At 39.8% G+C, this 13,954-nt stretch overlaps 1 protein-coding gene across 15 annotated transcripts in view; it reads left to right on the top strand.

The window, feature by feature from the left end:
• Positions 1-13,954, top strand: part of DENND4A (DENN domain containing 4A) — a 132,046-nt gene that overhangs the window by 27,571 nt on the left and 90,521 nt on the right. For 8 of the 15 annotated variants that reach the window (XR_016218270.1, XR_016218271.1, XR_016218269.1 and 5 more), the window contains exons 2-3: positions 1,173-1,253; positions 11,228-11,560. Coding sequence is in view for 12 of the 15 variants with exons in the window: in XM_008268877.5 (XP_008267099.2) it covers positions 11,250-11,560 (311 nt within the window). In the remaining 3 variants the exon portion in view is untranslated. Of the gene's footprint in view, positions 1-1,172; positions 1,254-5,080; positions 5,207-11,208; positions 11,561-13,954 lie in introns of all 15 variants that reach the window. The other 7 variants (XM_089310589.1, XM_051821821.3, XM_051821822.3 and 4 more) reach the window with 5 other exon arrangements.

The following is a 13,954-nucleotide window of genomic DNA, read 5'->3' as shown; positions in this document are numbered from 1 at the left end:
ATATCTCTTGTTAAGCATTTGAGACAATGGATTCTATTTATTTATTTTAATGATTTATTTATTTATTTGAAAGTCATAGTTACACAAAGAGAGAAGTAGAGGCAGAAAGAGCGAGGTCTTCTATCCACTGGTTCACCCAAAATTAGCCACAATGGCCGGAGCTGTACCCATCCAAAGCCAGGAGCCAGGAGCTTCTTCCAGGTTTTCCACATGGGTGCAGGGACCCTAGGCCTTGGGCCATCTCCCACTGCTTGCCCAGGCCATAGCAGAAAGCTGGATGGGAAGTGGAGCAGCCAGGACTCGAACCGATGCCCATATGGGATGCCAGCACTGCAGGCAGTGGCTTTACCCGTTACGCCACAGCGCTGGCCCCAATTCTATTTAAATATTATATTTAAAATTTATAATAAAGTAAAGGTACTTTTTGGATGTTGACTTGTTTGAAATATGTTATATATATAGAAGCAAACTTGAGTCTTCATTTGAATTGTCTTTTTTAAAAAATATTTATTTATTTATCTGAGAAGTAGAGTTACAGACAGAGAGACAGAGAGAAAGGTCTTCCATTCGCTGGTTACTCCCCAAATGGCCACAATGGCTATAGCTGGGCTAATAGAAGCCAGGAGCCAGGAGCTTCTTCCAGGTTTCCTAGATGGTTGTGGAGGCCCAAGCACTTGGACCATCTTCTACCACTTTCCTAGGCCATAGCAGAGATCTGAATCAGAAGAGGAGCAGCCAGGACACGAACCCGAGCCCACATGGGATGCCAGCACCGCAGGCAGAGGCTTAGCCTACTGTGCCACAGCACCAGCCCATGAATTGTCTTAATTATGTATTTTTTTTCTTTAGGAATGAAATGCTCTCCGTTACGCCTCAGAAATAGACATGGTTTTTCTTTCTTATATTTAACTTCTCTGCACATTTATTTTGTGCCTTCCATTTTTTAAAAACATTTTTTCTATCTCACTCTCTCTTTTTTTTTAAGTATGTATTCCTGACTGAAATGTGTTTTCTAGCAGAGCTGGTGTTTGAAAATTATTATTAACCATATGAGAGCAATGTTTGGAATCATTTCATATAAAAATTATTGCTAATAGAAGTTTAAGTATCCATAAGCATATTGGGAAATACTTGATTCCAATTGATTTAAGCTCAATTCTTATTCTTTTCAGTATAGTATTTCCCAAACTGAGGCCTCCAGAATTCACAAATTGAGGTTGGCATCAATTGCAGAGAGAAAACTCCGGTAATGTGTAAGTATTTTTGCTTTTCATTTTCATTTGTTTCGGTTAGCTGTTTTCTGTTGTAAATACAGTGAAACCTTAATTTACCATAATTCTAAAGAATTTGTGTTATGTTCACCACATAATACTTATGAGTAAGAAGTGGCACAAAATAGCTTATTGAAAGAAGATGTCCCAAGATATCCCTTAGGTCAGTATTAATTCAAAACTTTATTAGGGGCAAACTCGCCAGTGTAAAGAATATTGGATTAAAGGAACGGAGTTCTTGCTCAGGCTGTACTGCTGACTAGCTGGATATCCTTAAGTAGGTTACTTTTTGTGCTTCTTTGGCTATAAAATGAGGGACTGGCTATGTATGACCTACAAGATCCCTTCCTCTGTAAGTGCCCATTATTCCATTTTTAATTTTTTAATAAATCAAAACTTGGAAATCCTTCAAAAGAGAGTTGTCCAATTATTCATTTATGGTTTTTTATTGTTTTATTTAAAAAAAAAAAGATTTATTTATTTATTTGAAAGTCAGAGTTACACAGAGTGAAGGATTTCACTCCCCAGTTGACTGCAAAGGCCGGAGCTGCACCGGTCTGAAGCCAGGAGCTTCTTCTGAATCTCCCACGTGGGTGCAGGGGCCCAAGGACTTGGACCATCTTCTACTGCTTTCCCAGGCCATAGCAGAGAGCTGGATAGGAAGAGGAGCACCCGGGACTTGAACCAGCATCCTATGTGATGCTGGTGCTGCAGGCCAGGGCTTTAACCCGCTGGGCCATTGTGCCAGCCCCAATAAAGCTTACTATAAAAAAGTACTTACTTTAAAAAATATTGTCTTGCAAGGTTAAACCTTTTTTTAAAAAAATCAGTGTACTGTTAAATATGATATCCAAATAAGACTTTTTTCCTTTAAAGTCTCCTTAGGGTACTGATGTTGAAGGACTGCTAGTTTTAAGGAGATGAGGAAAGGGAGAACAAAGTTGTATAAGTTCTATGCATGGGACTTTTATGAGAAACTGATGGATGAAACTTTGGGCAAGGTGAAGTCAGACACTTGGAGTCAGAAGGATAATAGAAGAAAAGATGGCAGGAGGTAGGATCAAAGTATGGAAAGGGATGAGGAAAGGTAAAACTAAATAAGAAGCTCTCTGAAGGCAGATGCTGTTGCTTTTATCTCTGTTTACATCAGTACCTAGTATTTATTAAAAATACCTTGAATAAATGAATCAGTTATTCAGTAAATTTCTAATTTTGTCTGGGACCCTGATCATGGTGATGATTGGTTACTAGATTCAGATCATCTATATCTATCTCAGCAGCTGTAATTGTGGTTCAGTAAAATTATTGTGGAATATAGAAAAAAGATATGTTTAATATAATATGCTTAATAAAGATTATAAAATAAATATTCATTTAACAAATATTTTAAATCACCTGCTATACTTTGGTTATTAGCTGGGAATAAAGATAATGGGATACTATAGTTTATATTTCTATTTGATACAATATTATATAATCATTTAGTATAATTATGAATCTCATAGCAATTTGGAAATGTTTACTTAATAGAAATACAAATATTTTAGTTCTTTGTAAGTGTGGATGAGGATTAGAAGGATATTTTCTGTTCTCGAAGACTTAACTGTAAGATACAAAGCTGATTTATTGTGAATGAGACTGTTGATTTTTTTTTACCTACTTTGTACAGTTCATAAAGTTTAAATGAAAGTCTAAAGATTTTAACGCAAAGTCTTATGAATAGCTAAGCGGCCAGCGCCGCGGCTCACTAGGCTAATCTTCCGCCTTGCAGCGCCGGCACACCGGATTCTAGTCCCGGTTGGGGTTCCGGATTCTGTCCTGGTTGCCCCTCTTCCAGGCCAGCTCTCTGCTGTGGCCAGGGAGTGCAGTGGAGGATGGCCCAAGTGCTTGGGCCCTGCACCCCATGGGAGACCAGGAGAAGTACCTGGCTCCTGCCATCGGATCAACGTGGTGCGCTGACCGCAGGGCGCCAGCCGCGGCAGCCATTGGAGGGTGAACCAGCGGCTTAGGAAGACCTTTCTTTCTTTCTCTCTCTCTCACTGTCCACTCTGCCTGTCCAAAAAAAAAAAAATAGCTAAGCCATTTTTTATAATTTTTACTTAATTACATATATTGAAAAGGCAGAACGAGAGAAAGAGAGGGAGAAAGTAAACAATCTTCCATCTGTTGGTTTGCTTCCCAAATGATTACAACAACCACTGTGGGTCAGGCAAAACCAGCAGCACAGAACTAACTCTGGGTCTCCTATGTAGGTGACAGGAACCCAAATATTTGAGCTATCACTTATTGCCTCTGAGGGTACACATTAGTAGGAAGTTGAAATTAGAAGTAGAGTTGGTGCTCAAATCCAAACATTCTGAGATGTGCCCATCTCCATATAGATTTAAGTTGTTTTGAAAAATATGAGTTTGATTAGAAAAAGGAAATAATGTGTAGTTAAAGTAGAAAAGAATAAAGTTGTAGGGAGTGGGCATTAAACTAGCAATTAAGAGGCTAGTTAAAATACCTGTATCCCATGGAACCGGCACTGTGGCATAGTGGGTATAGCTACTGCCTGCAACCCCAGCACCTCATATGGTTCGAGTCCTGGCTGTTCCACTTCCTATCCAGCTCCCTGTTAATGCACCTGGGAAAGCCACAGAAGATAGCTCTAGTACTTGGCCCCTGCACCCACACGGAATACCCGGAAGCAGCTTAGATCTGCCTAGCTCTAGCCATTGTGGCCATTTGGAGAGTGTACCAACAGATAGAAGGTCTCGCTTACTCTCTGTAACTCTGCCTTTCAAAAAAAATAAATCTTAAAAAAAAAATAAAAAGATGCCTGCATCTCCTGTTGAAGTGCCTATGATGGATTCCCAGGTTTGCCTCCTGACACCAGCTTCCTGCCAATGAAGATTCTGGTAGGCAGTGGCAGATGGCTTAAGGTACTTAGTTCCTGCCACCCTTGTGGAGACCGGGATGGTGTTCCTGGCTGTTGGGGAGTAAACCAGCAGATGGGAGCTTTCTCTCTCTCAATCTCTCTCAATCTCTCTCTCTCTCTCTCTCTCTCTGCCTCTCAAATTAAAAAAAAAATTTAAAGAAGATAAGATTATTTTACAAAGTAAAAAACAACTCAAGGGCAAAATTGTGTTTGAAGGACAGTAGATTAGATAACTTGATTGAAAGAAAGATCAAAGATGAAATTTAGAAAAGATAGGAATAAAGGTCTCTAGTTTTGATAATATAGGAAAAGATAGATTAGAATAACTGGGGAATTACATTTTTGGAAAAAGCAGGAAATTTATTCTGTTGATTTAAATGAACTGAGGTAAGGAGGCTGAACTGTTCCATTGTGTTATTGACCATTTTCATATGTAATTCTGAGTTAAGGGCTATCACATCCTGCCTGGAAGGTTTTTGCTTAACTACCATCTCAGTAATAGTTAATAATTACACAGAATGTTTTATGTTCAGAAATTTTGTTTTTTATATATTTTTAAAGTATTTCTCTTAGGGGCCAGCATTGTGGCATAGCTCTATACTTTCCATCCAGCTCCCTGCTAATGGCCTGTGAAAAGCAGTGGAAGATGGCCAAAGTGTTTGGGTCCCTGCCACCCATGTAGGAGACCAGGATGAAGCTCCTGGCTCCTGACCTCAGCCTAGCCCAGCCCTGGCAGTGCAGTCATCTGGGGAGTGAATCAGCAGATGGAAGACCTTTCTCTTTGGCTTTCCCTCTTTTCTCTGTAACTCTGACTTCCAAATAAATAAATAAATAAATATTTTTAAAAAAATTTCCTCTGATTGCTCCTCTTGCATTTTCTTATCCTTAGAGTGAGCCTCAGTAGCGAATGCTTAAATATATTGGCCTAATGGAGTGAGAGAAGAAATAAAAAGAATCTTAATTGATTGGGGAGATTGAAAGAGAGAAAAGTCAGTCTCCATTAGTTGCTGAATGGGTAAGAGCTTTCTTGTAATGACTTCCAAATTGAGTTCTCTTGAACCTTGCAGTAATAGAGAGGACATCATCTTTGCTTTCTGTTTGCAATGAAAATGTATGTAATTTAAAGTGAAAGACTAGCTATGCAGGTATCTGACATTTTAAAATAACTTTGAACATTTTATTTTATGAGCTAACTTGTTATCCATGTTGAACAAAGGAGAATTGAAAAAAATCATTGATTAATTATATATTTGTTATTTCAGCTTGAATAAAGCTATTTCAAGATTTTGTATTACTATGTATTATTTAGAGAGCTTTTGGATTAGATGTATGTTTTTTTGTGATCCCCAGTCTCCAAAAATGAATTTATGGAAATTTACCACCTAATTGTTCAGAGGTTTTTGCTGTGATTTCCACATTAAAAGTTCATTTTGTGTGTGACTAGGAATGCTTTCTTTTTTTTTTTTTTTTTTTTTTTTTTATTTTGACAGGCAGAGTGGACAGTGAGAGAGAGAGAGAGACAGAGAGAAAGGTCTTCCTTTGCCGTTGGTTCACCCTCCAATGGCCGCCGCGGCCGGCGCGCTGCGGCCGGCGCACCGCGCTGATCCGATGGCAGGAGCCAGGAGCCAGGTGCTTTTCCTGGTCTCCCATGGGGTGCAGGGCCCAAGCACCTGGGCCATCCTCCACTGCACTCCCTGGCCACAGCAGAGAGCTGGCCTGGAAGAGGGGCAACCGGGACAGAATCCGGCGCCCCGACCGGGACTAGAACCCGGTGTGCCGGCGCCGCTAGGCGGAGGATTAGCCTAGTGAGCCGCGGCGCCGGCTAGGAATGCTTTCTTGAAGTTCTCTTTCAGAGTAATTATCTTGACTCTTACCAGCACAAGGCATTTTGTTTTAATTTACATTTACTATTTTTTTTATCAGTATTGCAGATTTCACATGCCAAAATAAAACCTCCAGGCTTAATGGAACTGTTAGGAAATACTGATTATTCATTTCTCTATTAAAAATTGTAGTTTCAGTATTTGCTTGTAATTTTTAATAATGTCTTCCCTCTAATTTCTAAATTAATGATATCACTTTAAAAGCAGTTGACTTAAAATTAAAAATAGAGGTACATTTTAAATAGTATATGCTCTTCTTGAATGAATTAACGGGCACTTAGATCTTTCTGGTGGATTTTTGTTGCTAGCTATGTTGAAAGTTATATACTTTGTCATCTGTGCCTTAAAATATTTTGCCCACCTTCTTAACCTTCCCATGCTCCAAATAAGTAAGTAGAAAACAGCAATAAGACAAGGGAAATAGAATGATAATTAACTTCCCTGTCAATAAATGTAAGAGGATTTTATCACCAGCTTAATTAATTTTTTTTTAAGATTTATTTATTTATCTGAAAGGCAAGGTGAGAGAGAGAGAGAGTGCGCGAGAGAGACTCTCCATTTACTGGTTCACCCCTCAAATGGCTGCAATGGCCAGAGCTGGGCCCATGTGAAGCAAGGAGACAGGAGATTCCTCCAGGATTCCCATATGAGTGTAGAGGTCTGCAGACTTGGGCCATCTTCCTCTGCCTTCCCAGGTTTCTTAGGATGGAGCTGGATTGGAAGTAGAGCAGCTGGGACTCGAACAGGTGCCCCCATATGGGATGTTGGCATCACAGGCAGCAGCTTTACCCACTACGCCACAGGGCCAGCTCCTATCACCACTTTAAAATTGTTCTTTTCTTATATTTATTTTGAAAGAACAGTACCTTCTTGTTTTAGTTCAGTAGTTATTTACTGTATTCATTTGTGCATAAGATAAAATTATTAAAATTTGCGGCTGGCGCCATGGCTCAATAGGCTAATCCTCTGCCTTGCAGCGCCGGCACACCAGGTTCTAGTCCCGGTCGGGGCGCCGGATTCTGTCCTGGTTGCCCCTCTTCCAGGCCAGCTCTCTGCTGTGGCCCGGGAGTGCGGTGGAGGATGGCCCAAGTGCTTGGGCCCTGCACCCCATGGGAGACCAGGAAAAGCACCTGGCTCCTGGCTTCGGATCAGCGCAATGCACCGGCTGCAGCGGCCATTGGAGGGTGAACCAACGGCAAAAGGAAGACCTTTCTGTCTGTCTGTCTCTCTCTCACTGTCCACTCTGCCTGTCAAAAATAAAAATAAAAATAAATTTTATTAAAATTTGCAAACCAGGAACATCTAATCAAAAGCACTTTTTTTAAAAAAAAGATTTATTTATTTGAAAGTCTGAGTTACACAGAGAGAGAAAGAGAGACAGAGAGAGAGACAGAGAGAGAGAGAGATCTTCCATCCACTGGTTCACTCCCCAGTTGGCCACAACAGCCAGAACTGTGCCGATCCGAAGCCAGGAGCCAGGAGCTTCTTCGAGGTCTCCCATATGGATGCAGGGGCCCAAGGACTTGGGCCATCTTCTACTGCTTTTCCAGACCATAGCAGAGAGCTGGATCGGAAGTGGAGCAGCCAGGTCTCAAACTGGCGCCCATGTGGGATGCTGGCACTGCAGGCGGCAGCTTAACCCACTACGCCACAACGCTGGCCCCCAAAAGCACTTTTTAGAACAATGTTCTCCTCAATATTTGCTTAACAGTTTATTTCAAAATCTAAGGCATTAATTTTAAAAATATTAAATATATATGCTATAAAGATAGCACTGTTTCTCCTCTATGTCCTTTCTTATTGCATAGATATAATATTGTACTGTATGCAGTAGTGACTGTGTTCAAATTAGTTAACTCATCAGATTGATTTAGTTGAAAGGAGCAGAGAAATCTGCCATTGCTGGTTCCCTTTCTGCATTAGCGCAGGGACAGATGGCGCTGGGCCAGGCTGAAGCCATGAGCCAGGAATGCAATCTAGATCTACCTCTTGGGTGATAGGGATACAACTGCTTGAGCCATCACCTACTGCCTCCCAGGAAGCTGAGGCGGCGCCGCCGTGGCTCGCTAGGCTAATCCTCTGCCTGCAGCGCCAGCACCTCGGGTTCTAGTCCCGGTTGGGGCGCCAGATTCTGTCCCGGTTGCTCTTCTTCCAGTCCAGCTCTCTGCTGTGGCCCGGGAGTGCAGTGGAGGATGGCCCAAGTGCTTGGGCTGTGCACCTGCATAGGAGACCAGGAGGAAGCGCCTGGCTCCTGGCTTCGGATCCACGCTGCATGCCAGCTGTAGCAGCCCTTTGGGGGGTGAACAAACAGAAGGAAGACCTTTCTCTCTGTCTGTCTCTCTCTCTCACTGTCTAACTCTGTCAAAATAAATTAATTAATTAAAAAAAAAAACCAGGAAGCTGGAATTGAAAAAGGAGATGGGACTCAAACCTAGGCACTTTGATACAGGATGTGGGTGTCCCAAGCATGGTCTTAAGCACTAAGCTGCATGCACACTCCTATTCTTTAATTTAATATGAAGTTAGAATCTAGGAAAAAGGAAGATGTTTTTGTCTCTATTATGAAAGGAAATGTTCTACCAAAGTAATGTTTGAGACTAGTTTTTAATAAGAGATTAAAATTCATGCACACATTAAAGCACATAAATACTTGCAAAGACTGAGGGCTGGCACTGTGGTGTAACAGTTAAAGCCTCCGCCTGCAGTGCTGGCATCCCATATGGGCGACGGTTTGAGTCCCGGCTGCTCCACTTCTGATCCAGCTCCCTGCTATGGCCTGGGAAAGCAGTAGATGATGGTCCAAGTCCTTGGGCCCCTGCACCCACGTGGGAGACTCGGAAGAAGCTCCTGGCTCCTGGCTTTGGATCGGCGCAGCTCCAGCCATTGCAGCCATTTGATGAGTGAACCAGTGGATGGAAGACCTCTCTCTCTCTCATTCCCTGCCTCTGCCTCTGCCTCTCTCTCTCTAATTCTGCCTTTCAGACAAATAAATAAATCTTAAAAAAAAAAAAAAAAAGACTGAGGTAGCTTTTAACCTAATAATTCCACTTCAGTGATTTAATCCTGAAGAAATAATTGTTATACCTAAAGGTTTATGTTCAAGGTTATACATTGTAACATTTAAAATTATTAGCAAAATAAATAGAAGTAATAAATGATTAGTAAGCAAATAGATCAGCAATGGTGTATCCATCAAAATACTAATGAACCTATAAACTGTTATTTCCAAATATTAATAAAATAGGGAAAAAAGCTAAATGCAAACTGCTCTTTTAAGTATTATAATACTTTTTTTAATGAATAGATCACCAACCAGGTAAAACTGACTTTGTTTTTTTGTGGAACACATGTTATAGGTAGGCAGCTAAGAGTGGTGACTCAGTATTTAATAGTCTTCTCAGAAGAACTGGTTATTACCTTTTTTTGTTTTCAGTCTGAGAGGCATTTCTGAAAAGCTGAAGTGTTTTATTACTTGCAGAAATATTTTGTGTAAGGGAATTGCTTCAGAGGAGCCATATATAACTGAATAAAACAAATAGGAACATTTAATCCTTCTTTAGGCTTGTTTTCTAAGCAAACAATGGTAATATTTACAGAGTGTGTTTGAGCAATGAATATAGATTCCAAGAAATGTGGCATGAATTCTGAAAACTCATGATGTTAGCAATATAGAAAATGAAATGAGTTTTGGGATTATGATGAAATTATTATAATTCTATTATAGGTAAGTAAATGGTCCATAAGAATTTCTTTACAGTCTGTAAGGGAAGGTTGTTTACTTTAAGCTAACAGTTCCCAAAACATGTTCTAAGGATTTTTTTTTAGTTAAGTGGGAAAATAGTAGTCATTATTCCGATAAGCCTGGGAAATTCTGAGTTAAACATAAAAGTTATCTGGTACCTTTATCAAAAGACTGCTGTGGGTTTAATATTTATGTATTATAAATATTCAAAAAGGTACTTGTTCATGAAACTCTTTCTTTGCATTTATTAGAACTGATTCTAAGTTGAAACTCTTAGATGAAACTCAGGCAAGGAAATTCTGTTTTAGATTAAACATTTTTTCTTATAACAGTGGTATATAAATAATGACAATACTATGGAGTATGTTCTCTTAGTTAATGAAAAAAATAAGTTTCAGTGATACTAAACAACTGAAGGGGATTTTACTATCAAAGTGTCTGCAAATACAGAGATTCCACTTTGCATATCTCCCTTTGAGTTTGTTATAAAGCATGCATGATTGTCATCCTCTCCCTACTTCTATTATTTGAGATTCTTCCATTGTGTCTGTTGAGACTCATATAGTGTATTTTTGTAATTTTGGAATGGGAGCTCTCCTCAGCTGGGCTTTACCTCTGGAAAGCCTGGGTTGAATGTGTGCCCTCTAGAACTGTTTTGCATTTGCTTCCCCAGGGGTATCACTAGCCTGAGAATGCTTTTATTATTAATTTCTCTGTTGGAGCTTCTTGGTACCATGGAGATGGCTTAAGCTCAACCCCAAATCCAGGAGTGAGTAGCCCTGTTGTTACAAATTCTGAGAGGAGACCTTCCCCCACTTCACCAGTACCAACCTTTGCCTCAGAGTGAGGCAAACCTTATTGTCTCTCTCTGACAGTGGACAGGTTTTTGAAAATTTCTTTAACTAGGGACTAGTCGTTTGAAGCTCTTGGCTTTATCTAAGTGTCTCAATTCTAATTCTGTGTTTTAGATGGTCCCAAGGTCTTGTTTCCTGTAATGCCTTTTAAAACGTAAACCCCTTTATTGAAATCAGCAAATTTTCGCGCCAAGTATTGACTTATAGACTGTGTCCTGGCTTTTTATTTCCTCAATGTTTCGAGGCCCTGAGACTTCCCCTTATATTCTTATAAATTAATCTTTGCATTTAAAAGGATTTTTTAATTGTCTGTTTAAGCAATCTAGGATTCCATGCTGCCAAAATTGGAAATACATGCATTACTTCTATAAAAAAGCAACAATGCTAGATATTCTCATTTTTTAAAAAGGTATTGCTTTTTATGTATGAAATCTAAAATACTATTGTGTTTACTAGAGAGGTAGCACACTTACAGTTGTTGTTGTTCTTACTTGGCTAAGAACCACTTACAGTTATTTGGCCTATTAAAGAATACCAGTCTTTTATTTTCCTTTTAGATGTAGTCTGCTGTAATGGAAGATGATTGAAGACAAAGGGCCTCGTGTTGCCGACTACTTTGTTGTGGCAGGGTTAACTGATGTTTCAAAGCCTCTTGAAGAAGAAATTCACTTCAATGATGCCTGTCATAAAGTAGCTAAACCAAAAGAACCTATCACAGATGTTTCAGTTATTATTAAATCTCTTGGGGAGGAAGTGCCACAGGATTACATGTGTATTGATGTCACCCCAACTGGATTGTCAGCTGATCTCAATAATGGAAGTCTTGTGGGGCCACAGATTTACCTTTGCTATAGAAGAGGAAGAGATAAGCCTCCACTTACAGATCTGGGGTAAGTGGTGTTTTGTTTTTTTTTCTCTTTTCATTTTTATTTTATTTGAGAAATACACAGATAGTGGTCTCCCACCCAGTGGTTCACTCTCCAAATGTCTGCAACAGCGAGGGCTGGGCCAGGCTGAAGCCAGTACCCTGTACCTCAATCCAAGTTTCCTACATGAGTGGCAGGAACCCAAGACTTAAGCCATCACCCACTGCCTCCTTGAGTGTACATTAGCAGGAAGTTGAATCAGAAGTCGAGGAGCCAGGATTCAAATTCACACATTCAGATATGGGTTGCAAGCATCTCGAGTAGCATCTTTACTGCTGTGCCAAGTGCCTGTCCCAAGTATTTTTAAAAATATATTATTGTTATTGATACAAATAATATGCTTTGCAGATTTTGAAGTTAGTTGTTCATTTTGTTTATTAGTAGACGTATAGCAACTTTAGGAAAATAGATTTATATTCAGAATTTTGTTTCTCTTCTTGTATTCCTTTTGTCCCTGTCTTGTTGCTTGTCAGTACTTTCATCTTGCCTTGATTTCTTTCTGTTAAGTGCAGGGGAAAGAATTTGAAAATCATTTACAGGAAAGTATCAGAAAATTAATGCATTACCATGCTCAGAAAAATTTTAATTATATTTTTGAATTACTTTTAAAGTATGAAAAAAGGATGACTTTAATAATGTTACAATGATTATGGATGAATGCTTAACTCTGTATCAAACAAGCATCTTGGTGTAAATTTCAGCTTTACTGAGGGTACCATTTTGAATTTAAAGCTCTTTTTTAAACACTATAACTGCTTTATTGAGATATAGCCCATGTATCATATTCTTTACCCGTTTATACTTAGTGATTTTTTAGTATATTCACAGTTATGCATTCATCACTTCAGTAAATTTTAGGACATTTTTATGATGCCATGAAGAAACCTTGTCCTCATTAGTAGTAGCCTCCCAAATCCCCTTCAGTCTTCAGCAATCATCCATCAAATCCAAATAGGATTTGTCTATTCTAGACATTTCATGTAAATAGAATCATGCTACTTAAAGTGTTTTGTGACTGAATTCTTTCACTTAGTGTAATATTTTCAACATTTATCCATGTTGTGGTGTGTGTTTATATTCCTCCATATGACTGAATACTGTTCCATCATACAGACATGCCCTGATTTATTTATCTATTCATCACTGATGGATATTTGGATGTTTCCATCTTTTGGCTATTATGAGTAATGTCACTGTGAGTATTTGTGTATACAGGTTTTTATGTAGACATATAAGGGTACTTCAAAAAATTGTAGAAAATGGAGGAAAAGTATAAGTTTATTGTGGTACAAAACTTTTTGTGTATATAAATAGGTGTGGAATTACAGGGTCATATTTGTATGATAATTCTGTTTTAACCTTTTACTCATCTGCTAGACAGTATTCCAAAGCAGTTGCGGTCTTGCATTCCTACCAAGAGTGTATGAGGGTTCCAGTTTTTCTTCATCCTAGCATTCCTGTTGTCATTTTGATTATAGCTGGCCTAGTAGGTATGAAATGGTGTCCCATGATATCCTTGATATACATTCACCTGATGGCTGATGATGTTAATCATCTTTTCATATGGTTATTGTCAAATTTGTATGTCTTGGGAGAATGTCTTCATATCTTTTTACCTGTTTTTTTTTTTTTAATTTGGTTATCTTTTTATTGTAACAGTTCTTTACATACATGAACTTAAAAAAGTTCATGGCGGGGCTGGCATGTGGCATAGCAGGTAAAACCGTTGCCTGTGATGCCGGCATCCTGTATAGGCGCTGGTCGTGTCCTGACTGCTCCACTTCTGATCCACCTTCCTGCTAACGGCCTGGGAAAAGCAGTGGAAGATGGCCCAAGTACTTGGGCCTTTGCTACCCATGTGGTAGAAAAAACTTCTGGTTCTTGGCCCAGCCCAGGCCCTTGTGGCCACATGGGGAGTGAACCAGTGAATGGAAGATCTCTGTCTCTCCCTCACTCTTTCTCTCTCTCTTTCTCTAACTCTCACTTCAAATAAATAAGTATTTTTTAGAATATTTCATGGAAAATGCATACTACAAAAACACTGTGGATTTCAGTTTTGACACCAAAATAAACTTTTTTTTTTGACAGGCAGAGTTAAGAGAGAGAGAGAGACAGAAAGGTCATCCTTTTTCCATTGGTTCACCCCCCAAGTGGCCGCTGTGGCTGGCGTGCTGCACCGATCCAAAGCCAGGAGCCAGGTGCTTCCTCCTGGTCTCCCATGCAGGTGCAGGGCCCAAGGACTTGGGTCATCCCCCACTGCACTCCCGGGCGACAGCAGAGAGCTGGACTGGAAGAGGAGCAACCGGGACAGAATCCGGCGCCCCAACCAGGACTAGAACCCGGAGTGCCGGCAGCGCA

The sequence above is a fragment of the Oryctolagus cuniculus genome, chromosome 12 (genome assembly GCF_051225735.1).
Source record: "Oryctolagus cuniculus isolate XC-2025 breed Fujian yellow rabbit chromosome 12, ASM5122573v1, whole genome shotgun sequence".
NCBI lineage: Eukaryota > Metazoa > Chordata > Mammalia > Lagomorpha > Leporidae > Oryctolagus > Oryctolagus cuniculus.
This window is presented reverse-complemented; position numbering and strand designations above follow the sequence as displayed.